General features: G+C 38.2%; 1 protein-coding gene across 1 annotated transcript in view; it reads right to left on the reverse strand.

Moving 5' to 3' along the window:
* Positions 1-8,924: 8,924 nt before the first annotated feature.
* Positions 8,925-18,653, reverse strand: part of LOC138708738 (uncharacterized) — a 1,008,888-nt gene continuing 999,159 nt past the window's right edge. The window contains exons 11-13 of the mRNA XM_069838867.1: positions 17,165-17,588; positions 13,043-13,458; positions 8,925-11,845 (exon numbers count right to left, since the gene is read on the reverse strand). Of these exons, the coding sequence (XP_069694968.1) occupies positions 11,515-11,845; positions 13,043-13,458; positions 17,165-17,588 (1,171 nt within the window). The 3' untranslated portion in view covers positions 8,925-11,514. The remainder of the gene's footprint in view (positions 11,846-13,042; positions 13,459-17,164; positions 17,589-18,653) is intronic.

The following is an 18,653-nucleotide window of genomic DNA, read 5'->3' on the forward strand; positions in this document are numbered from 1 at the left end:
GTTTAACGTCTGCAAGGTTGTCAGATTGAGGGCAAAATTAATTTTTTTGTCTTGATGCTGATGAAAGATATATTTTATTTCAAGATAGAATGAGAAAATGTCGTTTATTGCTGTTAAAGAAACAAATATATTTGCGCCTATACAACATACGTTCAACTGAGTCCGTTTTCAATTGCAAACAATTGCGGAAATATCTTACATTGCACTATATCATTATCACAAAATATGAAATAGAAAAATCGTGTTATTAAGATCGCTATGTGGTATAATGAATTACATTAAAATAAGAATTTGATTCTTATTTAATCAGAGCATAGATTAAGACGAAGAAACGTATGGATACACAATTTTTAACAAAATGTTTGTTAGCTAATCGAGAAAGTTAGTGTTTTAGCTCTTTATAGCCAATTAAATACAGACAATTTAAAAGATTTCAATGCTTAATTTGCAAATTAATATATTTTAACAAAACATAAATAGTAGATAATGGTAATAATAAATTCCACTCGTTTCTCGCTTAAAAATTTCAATATAAAGCGATTATTGCAGGAAGACTAGCAAGAGAAAAAATCCCTGAAACGCTGTTTGAACAGTACTGCGCATATTCTCCATTGCGTCTTTTATATAAATATTTTCATGTTTGTAGAGCACCGTATCAATGTTTGGACACAAAATTATTGTTATAGGTAGCCCTCTTGAAGTTCATGGCTCAGTAAAATAAACTTCAACATTGTTCAATGTAAGGGAAATTACGTTCTAATTAAATAAACAAGAGTAAAAAAAGGAAAGTGTCGAGATTTTTAGACATCAGAGGCCTGCATCAGACGTTTTCGCTCGAGCGCCAAGTAGTTCATAGCATAATCCGATAGGTAGCGCACATGCATGATGGGTAAAATTGTCGCGAGCGATAAATCCTCGAACGGTATAAGCCGAGAGTTAGGCATTCGTTCTTGTTACAGTAATGAACTGTGTAGTAACATCATAGATGTTTATCATTTCAAAACTTTGCAGTGTTTAACTAACCTCTCCATAGTGCAACTACAAAACTTGCTTTAAAATGTAATATAAATGTTGCAGGTAAATGTTTTTTTTTTCCTCCCACACAGGAGTGATTTTGTTTTTGCCACATCTGATAGATGTTATTGGATGTAAATGTAATTATTATAAACGAAAAACACAATCACGATAATGCAAGAACTGTACCAAGTTTTCTAGTAATAATAATAATAATAATAATAATAATAATAATAATAATAATAATAATAATAATAATAATATAATAATAATCTCTAATAATCAGTGTATCAATCTTTGCGTCTGTAACAGTTGTGCAGCATGATTATTCGTTTTATTATATTTTCTGTGACGTTATCCCTGTACTAATATTGTTATTAATCTACTGCTATATCAATAATATTTTGTGAAACGTTTCTACATTGTCGCAGTATATAGGCGGAACACTATGTATGGACCTATCATATTATATATGTGGTAAATCAAATATTGAATAATTATTAATTAGCAATAATAACTGTATATCGAAGTTTTTCATACTATTTTATTTATAACTTCATGTTCCTGTTTTGGTACGTTCCATTGACTGTTCCATTAAACGTTTGTCATAAACGCAGAAAATAAAGCCTTATTTTTACCGTGTGAGCAAAACATATGTGTATCTTATCTGTCGCCTTCCATACAAGATAAGACATGTCGGTGAGATGACCTTGTACTGTGCTTCTATTTATTACGAGCGTATCACGACCGATCTTATCTCGCTCGAGGGTGCAACATTCGACCGAGTTCAAGCGAGCGATTTAACTCCAATGCAGCACTCTGATATACATCACTTTATCAATAAAAATTATTTTAAACGAACATAAAACTTCCTGTATTGAAGAAAAATTACGCCATTGCTTCGTATAATACCTGTGCAGAAAAGAATTTACAAAACTTGTTTCATACAAAAATGGAAGACCAGAAGAAAAAAAAAAAAAAGAAAACAAAGAAGGACATACGAAAACGTGAGATGTAAGGGAATGGAAACAAGAAGAGGAAACAGGGAAAGGAAAAAGCGTGAAGAAATAAAAAATAGACATAGAAATGGAAAAGAAACGAGAAAAGGATATAACGAAGAAAGAAAAGCAGTATTAAGTAACTAAGAAGAATAGAAACAAAATGAAATTAAATGAAGTAATGAATTAATGTTGAAGGAAATATTTGGTTACTTCTAATATTTTTTTTATTTTAGTAGGTTATTTTACGACGCTTTATCAACAGCTTAGGTTATTCAGCGTCTGAATGAGATGAAGGTGATAATGCCGGTGAAATGAGTCCGGGGTCCAGCACCGAAAGTTACCCAACATTTGCTCATACTGGGTTGAGGGAAAACCCCGGAAAAAACCTCAACCAGGTAACTTGCCCAACCGGGAATCAAACCCGAGCCACCTGGTTTCGCGGCCAGACGCGCTGACCGTTACTCCACAGCTGTGGACACTTCTAATAATGAATAAATTATATCATCCAAATGTTTCACAAGAAAAGTACATTTTGGTGTAATTGTACTATAAAAACTCGTAGCGAGAACCAGTAATTATTGTGAAATGCGACATTGAAGTTGAAGACGAAGGCCACGAGTGTCTTAACACACGGAAAACTTCAGAGAAAATGTCCATCAACTCGTTTATATTATGGCACATCAATATATTTTTCACGTCCTAGATTTCAAGAGAAGTTAAGAAACATTTACAAGTGAGGAACTGTAATTGTGAGGCATATGAGTTGAGAAACGCAATTTTAACAAGTGCAGAGCTGATACACCATCAAGTATGCAGTTGCCAGCTGAAGAGGCGAGCGTGAGTTGGCAGTGGTTCTTGCAGCTGTCTCCAGTCCTCGCAAGAGGCACTTCTGAGGGGTACAAATTGTCACAATATGCACGGTACACCAGATTTCTAAGGAAGCGTGTCTTCAGCCCTCATATTAACCAGGATATTTATCAAGAAACTATTTTAATACGCGGGCAGATGCAATACGAAGTCAAATTCTCGAAGACTCAATTCGTACACGAAACAAACTTTCCTCACATTCGCACAGAATGTCTCTCTCTCCATAACAACATGTCTCTGAAATAAAACTCTTCAAGCATCAATAAAAATAGCAGCGTTAATGTTAGTAAATGCGATTAAATCGACAAACAACAACGATTAGATATTGTCGACTTAGAGGTTTCTCTATATAAGCTGGGACAAGAATGCAGCAAGATATATAAAATAAAACACTCTTACAACAATGGCAGATTTCAGTTTTTCGCCATCGTATTATCTTATATTTTACAAGTCTCGTATAATTCACACACTTATTGCCCTTACATTTTTCTCTTTCGCTACATTTGTGAATTCAGCCATTTCAGAACCCATGGATAATAAAATTGTTCTCATTTGCAAATTCTCTAACAATGATAAAAGAATTCATTTTTTTATATAAAAATTATTACTCCAAACACACTGAACATGTCTAAATTTCGTTTTCTGAAAAGATATTTGATTATAAATATTCGCCAAAAGCCAGAGAAATATAAGTTCGCTAGAAAATTAGCATTTCCCCCCTAAATTCGCGCAACGGCTGAAATCTACGTCATCTACTTATGCAATATCGTGCAACTGTCTTTAAAATCCTGTTTGTTCGTATTCCATCTCTATTCCGACGCACAACAATGATCAGTGCCTACTGCGGGCTTGCCATAAGCATTACATTCTCTAATTTTCTCTTTTGTACTATCGTACGGTTCGTCCCGAGAAATGGCTTCAATGTGGTAGAAAAATGGGGGGAGAAAAAGGTTTGGTCCGTTATCAAATTACTCTACGTACGATCAAAGTGTAAAAGATTATATCGTTTCCTTATCACAATGTATAACGAGGGAGCTAGCAACCGTTTTCGTCAATTCTGTAAGTTACGCAAAGGTCTATTCGCAACGTTCGATAAAGCGTATTATATATCGATCGAGATATTATAAGATGTCTTTACAACATGGCCGACACCAAATTGTGCGTATAGTTCGAGGAGGTTAGGTTTAAGGCTCACTTACAGGACACGTCCTGAGGTGTTAAGTATTATGCGAGATGAGTTTTGGATGGACAAAATCGTCAGTTCACCGTTATTTAAAAACCTTCATCCCTAGGAGAATATTAGGGATCTGGGTTGTGCGGTGTTATCTGCTAAGTGATTACACAAATCGCATCCGTTCAAGTCTTTTTTTGTTTGCCTCTCTCAGTTCCGATACCCAGGTAGCACACGTCTGGATGCAGATTGAAATCTAAAGGAAAGCACCTTCGAAAATGGTTGAGTGTTTACAAAATACATTATTGGGAACTTCAGTTAAAATTTAACGACTTTACGAAATAGAGCGAGCAGATAAAATCATCAGCCAACTTATGATATTTTTCGAGATGTCCTCTTAAATATGTGACCCGTATTATTTTTATTAATAACCTACGTTTACAGAGTTAAATCAAAGGAATATGTTTACCACTTCCACAACACAGAGTCTAATTTAACAATATTGTCCTAAACTGCAAGATATAACATTAGAAAGTTTAACTAAGACTGCACATTGCAAAATTAACTGACTGTCAAGAAGTGTTCTACAGCTACCACAGTATTGACATAATAATAATTTTCGTGAAAACACCGAACCTTCCAAGATGGTCATCCGTTTCTATAGGGTGTAACAAAATAACTATTCCTAATGTTCTGATGTGATAGAGCAGCGTTTCTCAAACTATGGTCCGCGGACCACTTGTGGTCCTCGAGGTCTGCCCTTGTGGTTCTTCAAAAAAGACAGAAGAAAAAATAAAATTCAAACGAATTGCGTATCACACTATAGTTCATCTGGCGCCTGTAACCCAGCCAGGGACCACCCGAATTCATAACAGAGGACCAAAGTACCGAACCTTTTGTTTTATTCGGAACAAGGGTTGGGAAGTTCATGAAGAGGTCCACTGCATTTCTGAAGACGACTCTCACAGAAGAGCGGATATAATAGCAATAAACAGGCAACAACAAAAGGCTATTATCATAGATCCAACTATACGCATGGAGAGAGATCTAAACCAAGCTCATCAGGTTGATCAGGAAAAGAGGGCCGTTTATGAACCTTGTATTCCCTACCTTAGTGCCAAGTATAACATCCCTCTCTTCAATTGGTCAGTGACAGGTTTATTTTTTGGTGCTCGGAGTTCTTTACCAAAATTTACATACTTTATAATTTTTTAAAACAATTATCAATATCATCTTTTGAAATTCAAAAAATCATCTCGCAAATTCTTAAAGATTCCCTGCAGATTATACAGTTTCATTTATACCACTCAGAAGGCCTTAATTAAGGATATGCTAATTTTAAATAAAATCTTTTTTTTATCAGTATATTTTATAGTCATCTTCTAAGATTTTATTTTATAATTGATAATCAATGGTGCTTAATTATTACATTTCATTTTTATAACAATATTCATATTTAATTAATTATATTTGTTTGCTATTCATTTCCGGATCCTCGTGGTCATCCTTAATTAAGGCCGGATGAGTTTCTCTCTCTCTCTCTCTCTCTCTCTCTCTGACTTTCTTAATAGTTTTACCGACACCCAGTCTGCACATTGAAATGGTCACGTACTGTACGTCGTACACCAATAATACAACTCTGAGGTCACAATTTGAAACTTATTTTTTCAAGCATATATGACGAATTTTCATGAGTTCGTGATCCCTTTCATTGCGATATTGAAACTAACAAACTTTCATTGAGTGAAAGAGAACAGTTAATTGAACTCTCGAATGACACCGGACTTAAAATGAAATTCCAAGCGGAATATATGGTTAATTTCTGGACCTCATCACAAGTGAAAAGAGAATACAGCGAACTGTAAAATGATGCTGTAGAGATTACAATTCAGTTTGCTTCTACGTATCTGTGTGAGAAATAGTTTTCATCACTAACTCTAATAAAAACAAAATACCGAAATCGACTCGATGTATGTGACCATCTTCGACTTAAGCTTGCCAGCATACATCCAACTATAGAACAACTGTGCAAGAATAGGCAGGCTTACCCATCTCATTAATGCGAGTACCAATATTTATTTATTTTTTTAGTTAATTAGTTAAAGATTATCCAAATTCTAATACCTTGAATTATAAAAAAAAACAAAATGAATTTTCTTCTATTAACATTAACTTAATTAGTTAATACTAATATAAAATTAATTGAATTAAAATAATTTTAATTAAATTCTTTTTTAAGATATACTGGTATTAAAATATGCTACAAAAATTATAAATTTGCTTTGAAAGGAAGAAAAGTAAGGTTGTCCGCGGAACTGTTCTGACTTAAAAATGTGGTCTGCACTGCAAAAAAGTTTGAGAAACGCTGTGATATAGGACATGAAAATAAATAATTTTTTTCTTAAGAAAGCAGTGTCCGGAAATGTTTCTTATAAAATACAGACCTCATCACTCACATTATGACTGCATTTGTTTTTCAGCTGTTATTGTCACCATGGAAATAATAATTGAAGTTAGTTTGCTATTGTATGTCATAACAGTCACATTTGGAGTGACGGAATCCTAAAGCTGTGGATAATTTCCTCAATCAATGGAAGTTTTCTGTAAATATTTGTGTTAGATTTGTTGGTAACTATCTAGTAGGGCCATATCTTACGCCTGCGCGATTGAATAAACATGTTTATGGTATTTTTATTGCGAAAATGTTTCCGAAGCTACTTCAAAATGTTCCGATTAATATTCGGAGAAACATGATCTTTCAACACGGCGTTACACCCGCACATTTCTGCTTAAATTGTCGAAATTATTTAAATGTACATTTTCCAAATCGTTGGATAGGAAGAGCAGGTCCACTTGCTTGGCCGGCACGTTCCCCAGATATGACTGCAGTTGATTTTTGTGTTTGGGGTCATATTAAATCAATTGTTTATGAAACACACATCGACACAGCAGACGAATTAGTTGTTAGAATTATTCTTGTTTTCGACGATCTTCATAACAGATCACAGATATTTCGAAGGATTCGTCGTTTAATCATACGGCGTTATACTTTGTCTGTCAACAGTGGCGGTAGCAATCCTTAACAATTCCTATAGTCTGTCAATACCACTTTTTTAATATCTGGTATTAGATGAAAGAAGTTACTGTGTAACTATAGAAAGTAAAGAAAGTAACTTTCCATGTTGAGATTCTTTCGTTTTTTCCTTCATACCACTACCACTTGAAAACAAAGCATTTCCGGACCTTACTTTATTAAGAAAAAATGTTTACTTTTATGCCATCTATCACACCAGAAAATTAGAAATAGTTATTCTGTTACACGCTGTATAATTATAAATCTTCAAAATTTATTTCTCGGACGCCTAGGACAGGTAAAGGCTAACAATGGCAACTTTTTCTGTTCAGAGTGTACTCTCACAACACGACAATTCATAAAATATGTTTTATTGAACTCCTCTGGGCAACCATTCAAGCAAGGTTTGTGTGGAGCCTTCTTCATTATACTAAAAGGTGCTAAAATTGTCCACCACGATCATATTCTACACAATACTGCTGTCACAGCTGGATTGAGTCCCGCTCTCTTACAGTATGGACGATGAGATACATAAGTGCTGAAGGTTTCGTCAATTCGTGGATGGGTAATCTTTTTTTTTTGATAAGTTATTTTAAGACGCTTTATCAACATCTTAGGTTATTTAGCATCTGGATGAGATGAAGATGATAATGCCGGTGAAATGAGTCCGGGGTCCAGCTTCGAAAGTTACCCAGCATTTGCTCATATTGGGTTGAGGGAAACCCCCGGAAAAAACCTCAACCAGGTAACTTGTCCCGACCGGGAATCGAACCCGGGTCACCTGATTTCACGGCTAGACGCGCTAGCCGCTACTCCACAGGTGTGTACTCGTGGATGGGGACAGATCGGATGTACATGAGGCTTTTCGCATGATTCCAACTGAATTACACAGGAGTAAGATCCGACAATCTTTCGGGACATGATGCGGTATCTCTGCTGTCGATCCACCTTTCACCATTTTTCCATACTGTGTAGGACTAGAAGATGAACTTCATCTGTAATGAACAGACCGGGCCTGGGCGCTAATACCTCAATCGAGTCATTGCAGACTATCCCTTAACTCCCTATTTCAACTTCCCCGGCTGAGACAGCAATGTTTCGGACCGATACGAGTAGACAGGAAAGTAAACATTGCTCAGTGAAAGATTGTACAGAGACATCATTTTATTTTTACTAACATTTTTAATATTAACTTGCCGATACCTCTGGATCAACGCCGTTTGCTACCCCCTTCCACGACTGGAGTTCGATGATACTGGCGTAATATACAAACAAATCACTTTACTAGGTATAGGAGGGAAGAAAAGTAGTTCATCCATTTACGTAAACTAGGAAATATAGCGATTTTGAATTTATAATTTTCATTAGGTTTTTGTTTAATCAAAATACAGTACAGTATTAACAATAAGTGTTTTTACTCACGAACTGAGTTATCCATGCGAACGTATTCATTATGCAGTGTATATTATACTGTCTACAGCACATTAGCGTACAATATAGAGAAAGAAGTTAAATTGAAAAATAATCATAATATGGATATTTAAACACATTTTTCAAAATGGTGGCCGTTCAATTAGATACAGGCTTCAGTTCTAATGTGCATATTATCGCACTCTAGACTATTGCATCTAATCCCAATTACCAGTTTCGTCCTTCATACTTAGTAACTCATGTTGAAGTAATTCTGTACCTACTCTATAAAAGAGTACCTTATGTACCGTAAATTCAATCTTCACTTCTGCCCGATCCGAAAAGATAAAATTACTCAGACATGCTATCTACTGTCCGTCCATGTGGTTATGTCGTAGGGTCGTAGAAAGGGAGGAAATCAGGTGACAGTTAATTACTTAACGAGGCCCTTTTATTTAAATTATTTTAAACAGTTGTATAATATTACGTAGACGTCCAATTCCTAACAGAAATTAATGTTCTCAGAAAAGAGCTAAGACAGCCCAGCCACTAGCTGGCGAATAAAAGCTGGTGGGGGAAACCGGAATACGACGTAGGCAAATGGACGACAGTACCTGTGCGAAAATGATTCAATATTGAAAGCTCTTTCGTCACTGGAAAACGCGAACATATTTTTGGAACGTACTGTTTACTGTGAACGTAAGGCTACTATGACTGTATATGCGGTCTTGGATCTGCGGGGAGGACGGTTGAACTTCATTAGTAGAAGGAGTGGGAGTGAAGTACATTCAAAAACTCAGGTACAATAAAAATTGAAGTAAAAATAAAATGATGTCCCTGTATAAGGCAGCATCATAGTTATTACGAACTTTCGGCTCTCGCTGGTCGCCTAAAATCCACCACTGATGCACAGTGCCTTACTATGAGTTTCTTTCTAAAGCAGTGTAAGCGAAAAGGGCATGGGTGGGGGTTTATTCTTTCCTTTCGCTTTTATATCCAGAGCTCGAATAGGCTAATATTCCACCGGTCGATTGACAAATATTTTTGAAGGAATGGTTGCCTTGATGAAGGCGTATTTTAACATATTTTATGACTTGTGATTGACTAATAGACACAATTTACTTTGGACACTGTATCACCAAAGTTTGAAAACACTCAATATTATACTTGTATGTTGATGAGTTCTCACCTCTCTAGTAGGTAATTTTGACAAATTTTGATCGAACTTCGAAAATGTAAACATTATTTGGGTTGATGAAGGACGAGTGGATCAGAGAAAAATTCTCTCCGGCACTGGGATTTGAACCCGGGTTTTCAGCTCTACATGCTGACGCACTCTCCACTAAGTCACACCGGATTCCCATCCCGATGTCGGATTGAATCCTCTCCGTTTAACTTCCACTTCTTGGGTTCCCTCTAGTAGACTACCCTCATGTACTACGTCATAGATGTCTGACAGTGGCACAATGTCCACACATGTGCTGTGGTGCACTCGTTGAGTGACTAATTGGCCGGGATCCGACGGAGTAAGCGCCGTCTTAAATCACTAAGTGATTATTTTTCGCATATATTATATTATTATGATGTACCGAAGTACATATGATATTTCCGTGCAGAAATTCTGCGTCATCACATGACGAAGGAAGAGTGGAACAGAAAAACTGGGTCATAAACTGAGAGGATTCAATCCGACATCGAGATGGGAATCCGGTGTGGCTTAATGGATAGAGCGTCAGCACGTAGAGCTGAGAACCCGGGTTCAAATCCCGGTGCCAGAGATAATTTCTCTCTGTTCCACTGGCTTTACCAACAACCAAAAATGTATTTAAAAATAGGCTTAAGGACCTTACTAATAGACGGTAATTATACACAGTATTTAAAGGGTGTAAATGATATGTTGTTATTGAAGTGTTGTATCAGTGAAGAATTATGTTGTGTCAGTGAAGTGTGTTGTATCAGTGAAGAAGTATGTCGTGTCAGTGAAGTGTGCTGTGTAAGTGAAACGTGTTCCTGTCAGTGAAGCTTTATAGTTTATAGTGGCAGTGCAAAGTATTTGAACAGTGAAATGTTTTTGAAGTGTTAGTGAAATCAAGATAGAATCAGTGAAATGTGTCGTAGTTCCAGTGCAGTGAGTGAGTTGACAGCGAAATGAGTGTAATTTGAAAGGTACTTGTGCAGATATGAACATATCATACTCGTGGGTTTTAGTTCGATCTTAGTTTTAAGATACAAATTAGATTTATTTCAAATGTTATTTTAAGTGATCGTTTCATTTAATTTAGTATATTCCCTGTTGTTGTTGTTGTTGTTGTTGTTATTGTTATTATTATTATTATTATTATTATTATTATTAATTATTAGTATTATTATTAATTGTATTTTTAATTAATAAGTTTATTATTGTCATTATTGAGTGTAATTAGTTACCACTGCCACCGGGTATATACCCACTGCAGTGTGAATAAATACATACATACATCATTCATCATATGATGATGCAGAATTTGTGCACGGAAATATAATATGTACTTTGGTACATTATAATAATATATTATTTGGATTGTTTAAATCTAAAATTGGGTTACGGAAACTGATCAAGTACGTTTGTAATGGCTATTGTCTGTAGCAGTAAACTTTAGAACGTTATTTTCTGTGCAGTTATTCGTAACAAGTTCACTCAGGATCCCACTCAACCAATATTTCGGTGTTCCTGAGACCTGATTTACTTTATCCCCAGGGCGGGGAGTTCGGGCACGGAGCTGAAATGTGAAACGCTTTGAAGGCTCAGCGATAACGCCGCTATTCTCAGTACGATTTCGACATGGTGCAATACCATTTTCTGTCTATACAACGCGGTACTCGAACCTGGTACTCTCCCATGCAATTCTAGGCGGCCATGCTGCAAAGCGGGGTGCGGGCGGGCGTCACACAGTGGTCACGCGGTCGACCTCCACGTAGCGAACAGAATTGTCGCTGTGTCAGCAGATGACTTCCTTGCCGATGGCGGCCGTGTCGGGCGGGAGGCTCTTGATGCGTCGGTGCAGCTTGGAGCGGCGCCGGCGACGGCAGGCGCTGCAGGCGACGAGGCCCAGCGAGCAGCAGATGACGAGGATGCCTGCGGCACCCAGCGCCAGGTACAGCAGCGGCAGCTGCAGGATGAAGGAGCAGTGCTTCGCGGCCTCGTCGAAGCCTGACGGGCAGTGCGCCACGCCGTCGCACCACAGCGACGAGTTGATGCAGGCGTCCAGCTCCGGGCATCTGTGGGGACAGTCCTCCATCACGAAGCCGGCGGGGGGCAGCACCGACCGCCTACAACGGGCAAAATGTAAGGAACAGTTGGTTTTCAGCCTGCATGACAACAAGAATTACGGCACTGATATCCACTGTTGGTTTTGTTTTTCGCTTGTGGGTTAGCCTGACTTCACGGTGATCACAGAGTTTGTTTTGTGTTGCAACTACACAGCTGCAGAATTGGGTTTAAAACCGGTTTTCATTCGACTGGTCAGAGAACATCCGTCAAGATAGAGCAGTGATCGCCAAAAGCTGTGTCGCGACAGTACGTCCGCTGCTGATATCTGTCTTTACTTCTATTGAAGTGAAGACTGTAAACAGAGGGTGGGGGTATGATGCCATGGTTACGCTTGAGTGTCAGCAGCGGACGTACACATGTAATGTTACAAGTGTGTAGGATAATATGTTTCGATGTCTTTTCCAAAACAGAAAAGAGATAATATGTAAAAACTTAATTTAAAGGAGCATAGGAGGAAAAGTATTTTTTTTTTGTAAAGATGGCAAAAATATGAGATACTTAATTTGTTGTAAAATTTTAAATGAAGTATAAAAGAACAATGTACGTTGTCATTATTCTTCTTGTTATAAAGATTATCATGCGCTTACCTGTAGCTTAATTTGAATACTTCATTAAAAAACAAACAATAAAAAGTATCGGCTTCTATGTCTTAATTGGGGTAAAATACTTCGACGTTTTTTAAGTATGTAGTGTAATTTATAATTTCGTGACCAGCCTGGTACGAATATCTGCTGATGTAAAGTACATGTTCTTTTTATGGTAAATAACAAAATATATTTTATTTTATTAATAATACAAAAATAATGAATAGGAGGATAAAAGTTAACACGGAAAAAGTGTGTTTAGTTAATAAGTAGAAGAATATTATATTGTTTTTGTTTTTTTGGACACAGTCCGTCTCTGCACTGTACCTGAGGAGATACCCACTCCACCTCTCTCCGTGCGATGTGTGATGTGCGGGTTGCATTTCTATTACGTCACAATTTCGTGTGTTTGGCAACAACTGAGATAGAGCATCCGACCGAATGTTACAATTTCAACTGGTTGCCTCTGATATTTTGCAGGCTTCACGGAACACTGACGTTTTCTGAGTACACAAACGGAGTAAAATTGAAGAAAATTTGTCATGTGTAATTTAAACATTTGTATTTGCTTAATAAAGATGGACGGGAGTCTGAGAGAGGGGAGGAACTGACCTCCTGGCGAGCTCCAGCCACGTCAGCGAGTAGGACCCGGCCTCGTGGGCCAGGAACTCGACGATGACGCTGCGCGACTGCTCCGCCGTGTACTGCTCGGAGTAGGGCAGCGCGGACAGCACGGGCTGGTGCACCAGCTTGGTGCTGCTGATGACCCAGCCCTCGGAGAACACCTCGACCACGTGGTGGCGCTGCGAGGAGGGCGGCTGGGGGCACACGACCACGTGCACGGAGCCGCCGGAGTGCAGCGCGATGCGGTTGCGCGTGCCGCAGAGGGACAGCTGGTCCTGCAGCTGCTCCGTGCGGCGCGCCGTGGCGTTGTCCGCCTGCTGCTGCAGGGAGATGCCGCGCAGCTTCACGTACAGGAAGCGGCCGGCGCCCGGCTCGATCAGCCACGGGTGGTTCTCGCAGTTCACCTGTCGACGAACGACGCTTGGTTCACTCTAAGCAATTAGATCTATGTGCTAAAAAGGATAAATGTTCATCTTCCCTCTTGCTTAATGCTGCTTATGATTAGGTTTTCTCCGGAGCGGTTGTTTGCGCGCTTTCAATCGGAGACTTCCGGATTACCTCCGATTGATGTCGCGCAGGTTGTATATGTGCTGTGGCGCAGACGTACACTTTCCGCTGAGCATTCCTTTAATCGGATCAGGTAGTGATTCGAGTCCGCTGACGTCCGCGTATCTTTTAAAATAAGTTCTAATTTGTTGTTGTTTATTTTCTCTTTCATGTTAATCTCTCGCTCTTTCTTCGGCTCTTTTTTGTGTTGCTTAGGCCCGATTGTATAAACCATTTAATCTTAGATCAGAGGTTAAATTGATCCTTGTTTCAGCTGAACTTGGAATTTTGTGTTGTATAAAGTCTAATCTGAGATTAATTTGTCTCAAGCTAAAGTCAACTTTGACTGAAGAAATTTCTCCGATTAAGTTAGATGATCCAAGTTCAGTTATTTCTTTTCTGTTGGAAATATACGAGTGACAGATTGTGCAAATAAAATATCCATTATTATTAATATCAATAGATATGATAGGTACATTTATATATATATTTTTTTCAATTTCTTGCCTTAATACACAAACAATCTTATATTTTATAAGGCTCTATCGTGTTCAGCAGTATCAAATAACATAACCTATAATTATATTATGTTTATAACAACCATTAATAATTAATGGATATGATAGGTACATTCATAAATTTTCAATTTACTGTATTACTAAACGAGAATTGTCGTTTTATAAAGCTTTATTATGTTTAGCAGTATCAAACACCATAACATGATAACAACTCGGAGAACAGTCAACCTTCTTCTTATTGTCCGCCATTATTTACATTGCACAAAAAACTAGTGTCTCCAACAGAGTATACGGAAAGTCGCCAAAAAGTAGTTGTGAAGTCGCTAGATTTCTCATTATCAACAAAGAAAGATTAAATTTTGTCACTGTTGGGGTGCTAAAAAGGTCACTAAATCTCTATTTAAGCAATATAAAAGTTAAAAGAAATTGTTGTTGAAAAATAGTTAAAGTCGCTAGATTGGCAACACTGAACAAACCTGTATAACATGGTCCGCGCATCACGTATTTCATCTGTTTATGCGATGTTGCCAGATCCTTTTCACGTGAACTTAGATTGCATTTGAACCAAGGTAATTTGATCGCAGAAAAGTTTTATACAATAGAAGAAGTGTCTAAACTCGGTTCACTTTTCGATCTACGATCAAAGTTGATCTTTAGTCAGGGAGTTTTATACAATTGGGCCTTAAAGTGGTACGTTAGCTGACAGATTTTTTTTCTAGTTTTGAAATTCATAGTATATGTGGAAAGGCGTATTAGTTTTATGTCATTGATCAAATTAATACCATTCAATCTAACTGCAAAACTAACGCAGAAGTAAAGCTTTTCAGTAGCTAATGTAAACATTTATACTTTAATTCTCCTAGAAACTCTCGTTTAATCGCAAACAGGGTTTGTCAATTATTATTCTAATCGGTTTAGTTAACGTAAAATATATTAAGGGAGCTTCAGAATGAAACAAAAGAAACGTGGGCTATCAATGGGATAAAGTTTACTGTCCAACATAATTTATTCAGATTCTTCACCGGACAGGATTGTGATCATTGTGTTAAAGGGTGTCAGTATTTGAACTGCCTCTTCTAAAACGCGCCACTCTTGCTCTGTAATAAAAATATAAGTGGATATCAACTTAAGGATAATTGTAATTATATTATTACCAGATGTTTCTTTAGTTTCATTCAGAAATATTTTAATCCAAACAGTAAAATATAACTCAAGTTGTCTAAACAGCAAAATATAACTAAAGTCGTCTTGTAAATATTTCATATGTTTTTTATTGCCTCGAAAGTTACGTTTTAGAGAAATTTCAAGACTTTTTCCTAGACTGTTAGCCTTTGGGAATAATAGCACTAAAACAATTTAAAAAGAAATCGTATCAAATGTTTTGCGTAATTGTTTTCATCAAGTTCGCGATTGTGCGATCGCTTCAAATGGTCTAACAAATTCGAAGTTCCACCACCCTTAGAGTAAATTCGCCCATAAAGTTCACAGTGTGCGACTTTATTATTACCTTCAACTAAATTAAAGAATTTCCATACGACGGATTCCGATTTGGTGCCATTTTATTCCACTCACAACTACCGTCAGTCCGTAAGCGCCGGTCGTCCTTGAGCTAACTGTCGCTTCGCTCCGAACCCCCGCATCCCTCTGTAGTCCCCTGTTCCACCTACGGTAGTACCGGAGATCACCGGTGGAGAGCTTTATTCGTAATCTCCGATTCCTCCGCTGTAGTAGTCACTCCGATGAGCAGCACTGCTCTTGCTTAAAGAAGTCCCATGTGCAGACGCTTGTATTTCCCTATTTTGTCTATGCCGACATTTTACTGACTGACCTTTCCAAAGCCAACAAAACGAAACTTCAACGTGCTCATAATTTGTGTGTACGTTTTGTAAGCAATGTTCACAAATATCATATTACCCCATCCCTGGAAGCAATAGGTTGCCTTATACTAGATAAGAAAAGACATTTACATTCACTTCTCCTTTTCTTTGAAATATTGAACTCTTCTATTCCTCCGTACTGTCGTTTCGCTTCACTTACCTTTCTTCCTACCACAATCTGAACACACCCTCTCGTCAAGAAACAATACTAACAATACCATCCCATCGCACCTCCTCATACTCATCCTCTTTCACAATAGCCCTGCCAAGACTCTGGAATTCGCTACCTGCTAGCATCAGGGACTGTCGAAATGAAATTGAATTCAAACGAAACTTACTAGGCACTTGGTCAGTAATTGAGACTCGTTCAGACATGGCTTCTTGTAAATAGTTACCTTATTCTAGCACAAAATATTTCAATATCCAGTAATTTCATCACTATATAATTTTATTATTCTAAGTTTAATGAGGGGTGGTCCTCCAGCTTGTGGGTTGGGCGAAGGGCTAACAACCCATCACCGTAAAAACAGCTTGTTACGAATCCATACAATAAGCCTAGGAATGGTTTCATGATAGAGACCGATGGCGGGCTTATGTGAGGGCGGCAATGAACCTGCGGGTTCCTTAAAAGTCATTTGTAAGTAAGTAAGTTTAATGTTTACATAAGTAAAAACAATCTTTCTTTGTTCTTAACTTCTACAATAAACTGTCTAGCCTTTATTAATCAGTTAATCTTTTAATACTTTGATTTTTATTGTATTTGTAAATTTAATATTAATTGTAATTCTATTCTTAATATTGTAGTTGTAATCCCTGGACAAATGTATGCCATATTTTGGAACAGAATTACTTCTTTCTATACCATATTTTGGAACAGAGGGAGTATTTTATAAAATACCTTCGTCAAACAACTCTGATAGTGTAATACCAGCCTTAGTCAAGTTAGGAAAGGCCTAACTCAAGCTGTATGACCAATCCTGAGTCATTTTCAACATTCTTTTTCAGTTACAAAGGTTATTGAGAGATGACGAGATGTGGCGATAAGTAATACTGACGGAGGAAAAATGGCAACGAAAATGAAATATTCACCTTCCTCAAAGCAGCTCTATTCACCATAACTTTCGCAGAATTTACAAGGGAGGAACTCCGTGAGAGACCAAAGCACTCACCTCGTCGGGCGTCCTGCTCGGAGAACGGAAGCGAATCTCCCCGCTGGCGCCTGAGAGCCTCTGCTTCCTGGCGCACACGGGCGTGCGGATGAACTCCCAGCTGCCCTCGAAGTTGAAGTTGTTGAAGTCGTCCGACGAGTTCATGCCCGTGACGACGAAGCGCAGCTCCACCACGTGGGCCGTGGACACGAAGGTGAAGGGCAGCAGCTCGTCGGACGACGCGCATAGGCAGTCGCGCGCCAGGGGCGGCGTGTCGGCCCAGGGCTGCTCCAGCACGCGCAGCGAGGCCGTGCAGTTGGCGTGGCACAGCAGCCGGCCCAGGTCGGGCTGGCGCGCGTTCAGGCAGCTACGGCCGCCCGTCTGCAGGCGCGTCACCCGTAGCTTGACGCGCTCGCCGCGCTGCGCTTCGAAGCGGTACGTGCAGCTGCAACGAATGTTATATACAGTAGAACCCCGATTATCCGTCACCCTATTAACCGATTGTTGGATTATCCGTCTGTCATTCTCTCCTTTTTTTGTTGCAGAAAAAATATTGAGTACTGCACAATACATTAGTACGTATTTTTTTTTAATAGAGAGTGATTTTAAAAGCCTTTGCCCTTACACATTATGATCTAATGTTCGAGTGACCTGTTTAATTTCTCTGCAAAATGTATTTCAGAAGTGCAAAATGAATACATGTTGTGCTAAGTATCGAAGAGAAGTGGATATAATTGAGTGGTTTTAGAAAATTGGAACTGTGGTTCATCTCACACCGGAATACGAGATTGGAGTTACAACTGTGCGAGATTTAATAAAAAAACAAGGATAAAGTGTATAAATTACTTCAATCTATGACATGAGACATATACTTGTCGTATCTTTCCACAGAAATCCATCATAGGAAGTTTCCTTGACCCTTAGAAACCTATCATTAATTCATTCATTCATATTGTTCTGTCGCTGCAAACCCAGCATTCTCCAGTCTTTCCTATTTTCTGCCTTCCTCTTAGTCTCCGCATATGATCCATACTTAATGCCTTCTATTATTTGACATCTCCTGCCATGAAATATTCTCCCGTTCACCATTCCTTCCAGTGCATCCTTCAGTAGGCAGTTTCTTCACAGCCAGCGACCCAGCCAATTCCTTTTTCTCTTCCTGATCAGTTTCAGCATTATTCTTTCTTCACCCACTCTTTCCAACAGACCTATTATACTTAAAAGTTCTGATCCAGTACCTAATGTGTTAAAACACATAACCACAGAGAAATTTATGAAATTGAATTATGCAACACTTAATTTATGAAAGTCTTCTATGGTACGGATTATCCGATTAACCGTTCAGCCCACCCCCTTCATTACCACGGATAATAGAGGCTCTACTGTATCATGCGAACAAGTTTGACGGAACGAATTCTGTGAGTGATAGTGAAAAAGGAACGAACATGCCATGTGCTGAAAGAAGTAAAACTTGATGAAATAGGACCATATTGCAGAGGAAATGAGTAGT

This window comes from Periplaneta americana, chromosome 11 (genome assembly GCF_040183065.1).
Source record: "Periplaneta americana isolate PAMFEO1 chromosome 11, P.americana_PAMFEO1_priV1, whole genome shotgun sequence".
Classification (NCBI taxonomy): Eukaryota; Metazoa; Arthropoda; class Insecta; order Blattodea; family Blattidae; genus Periplaneta; species Periplaneta americana.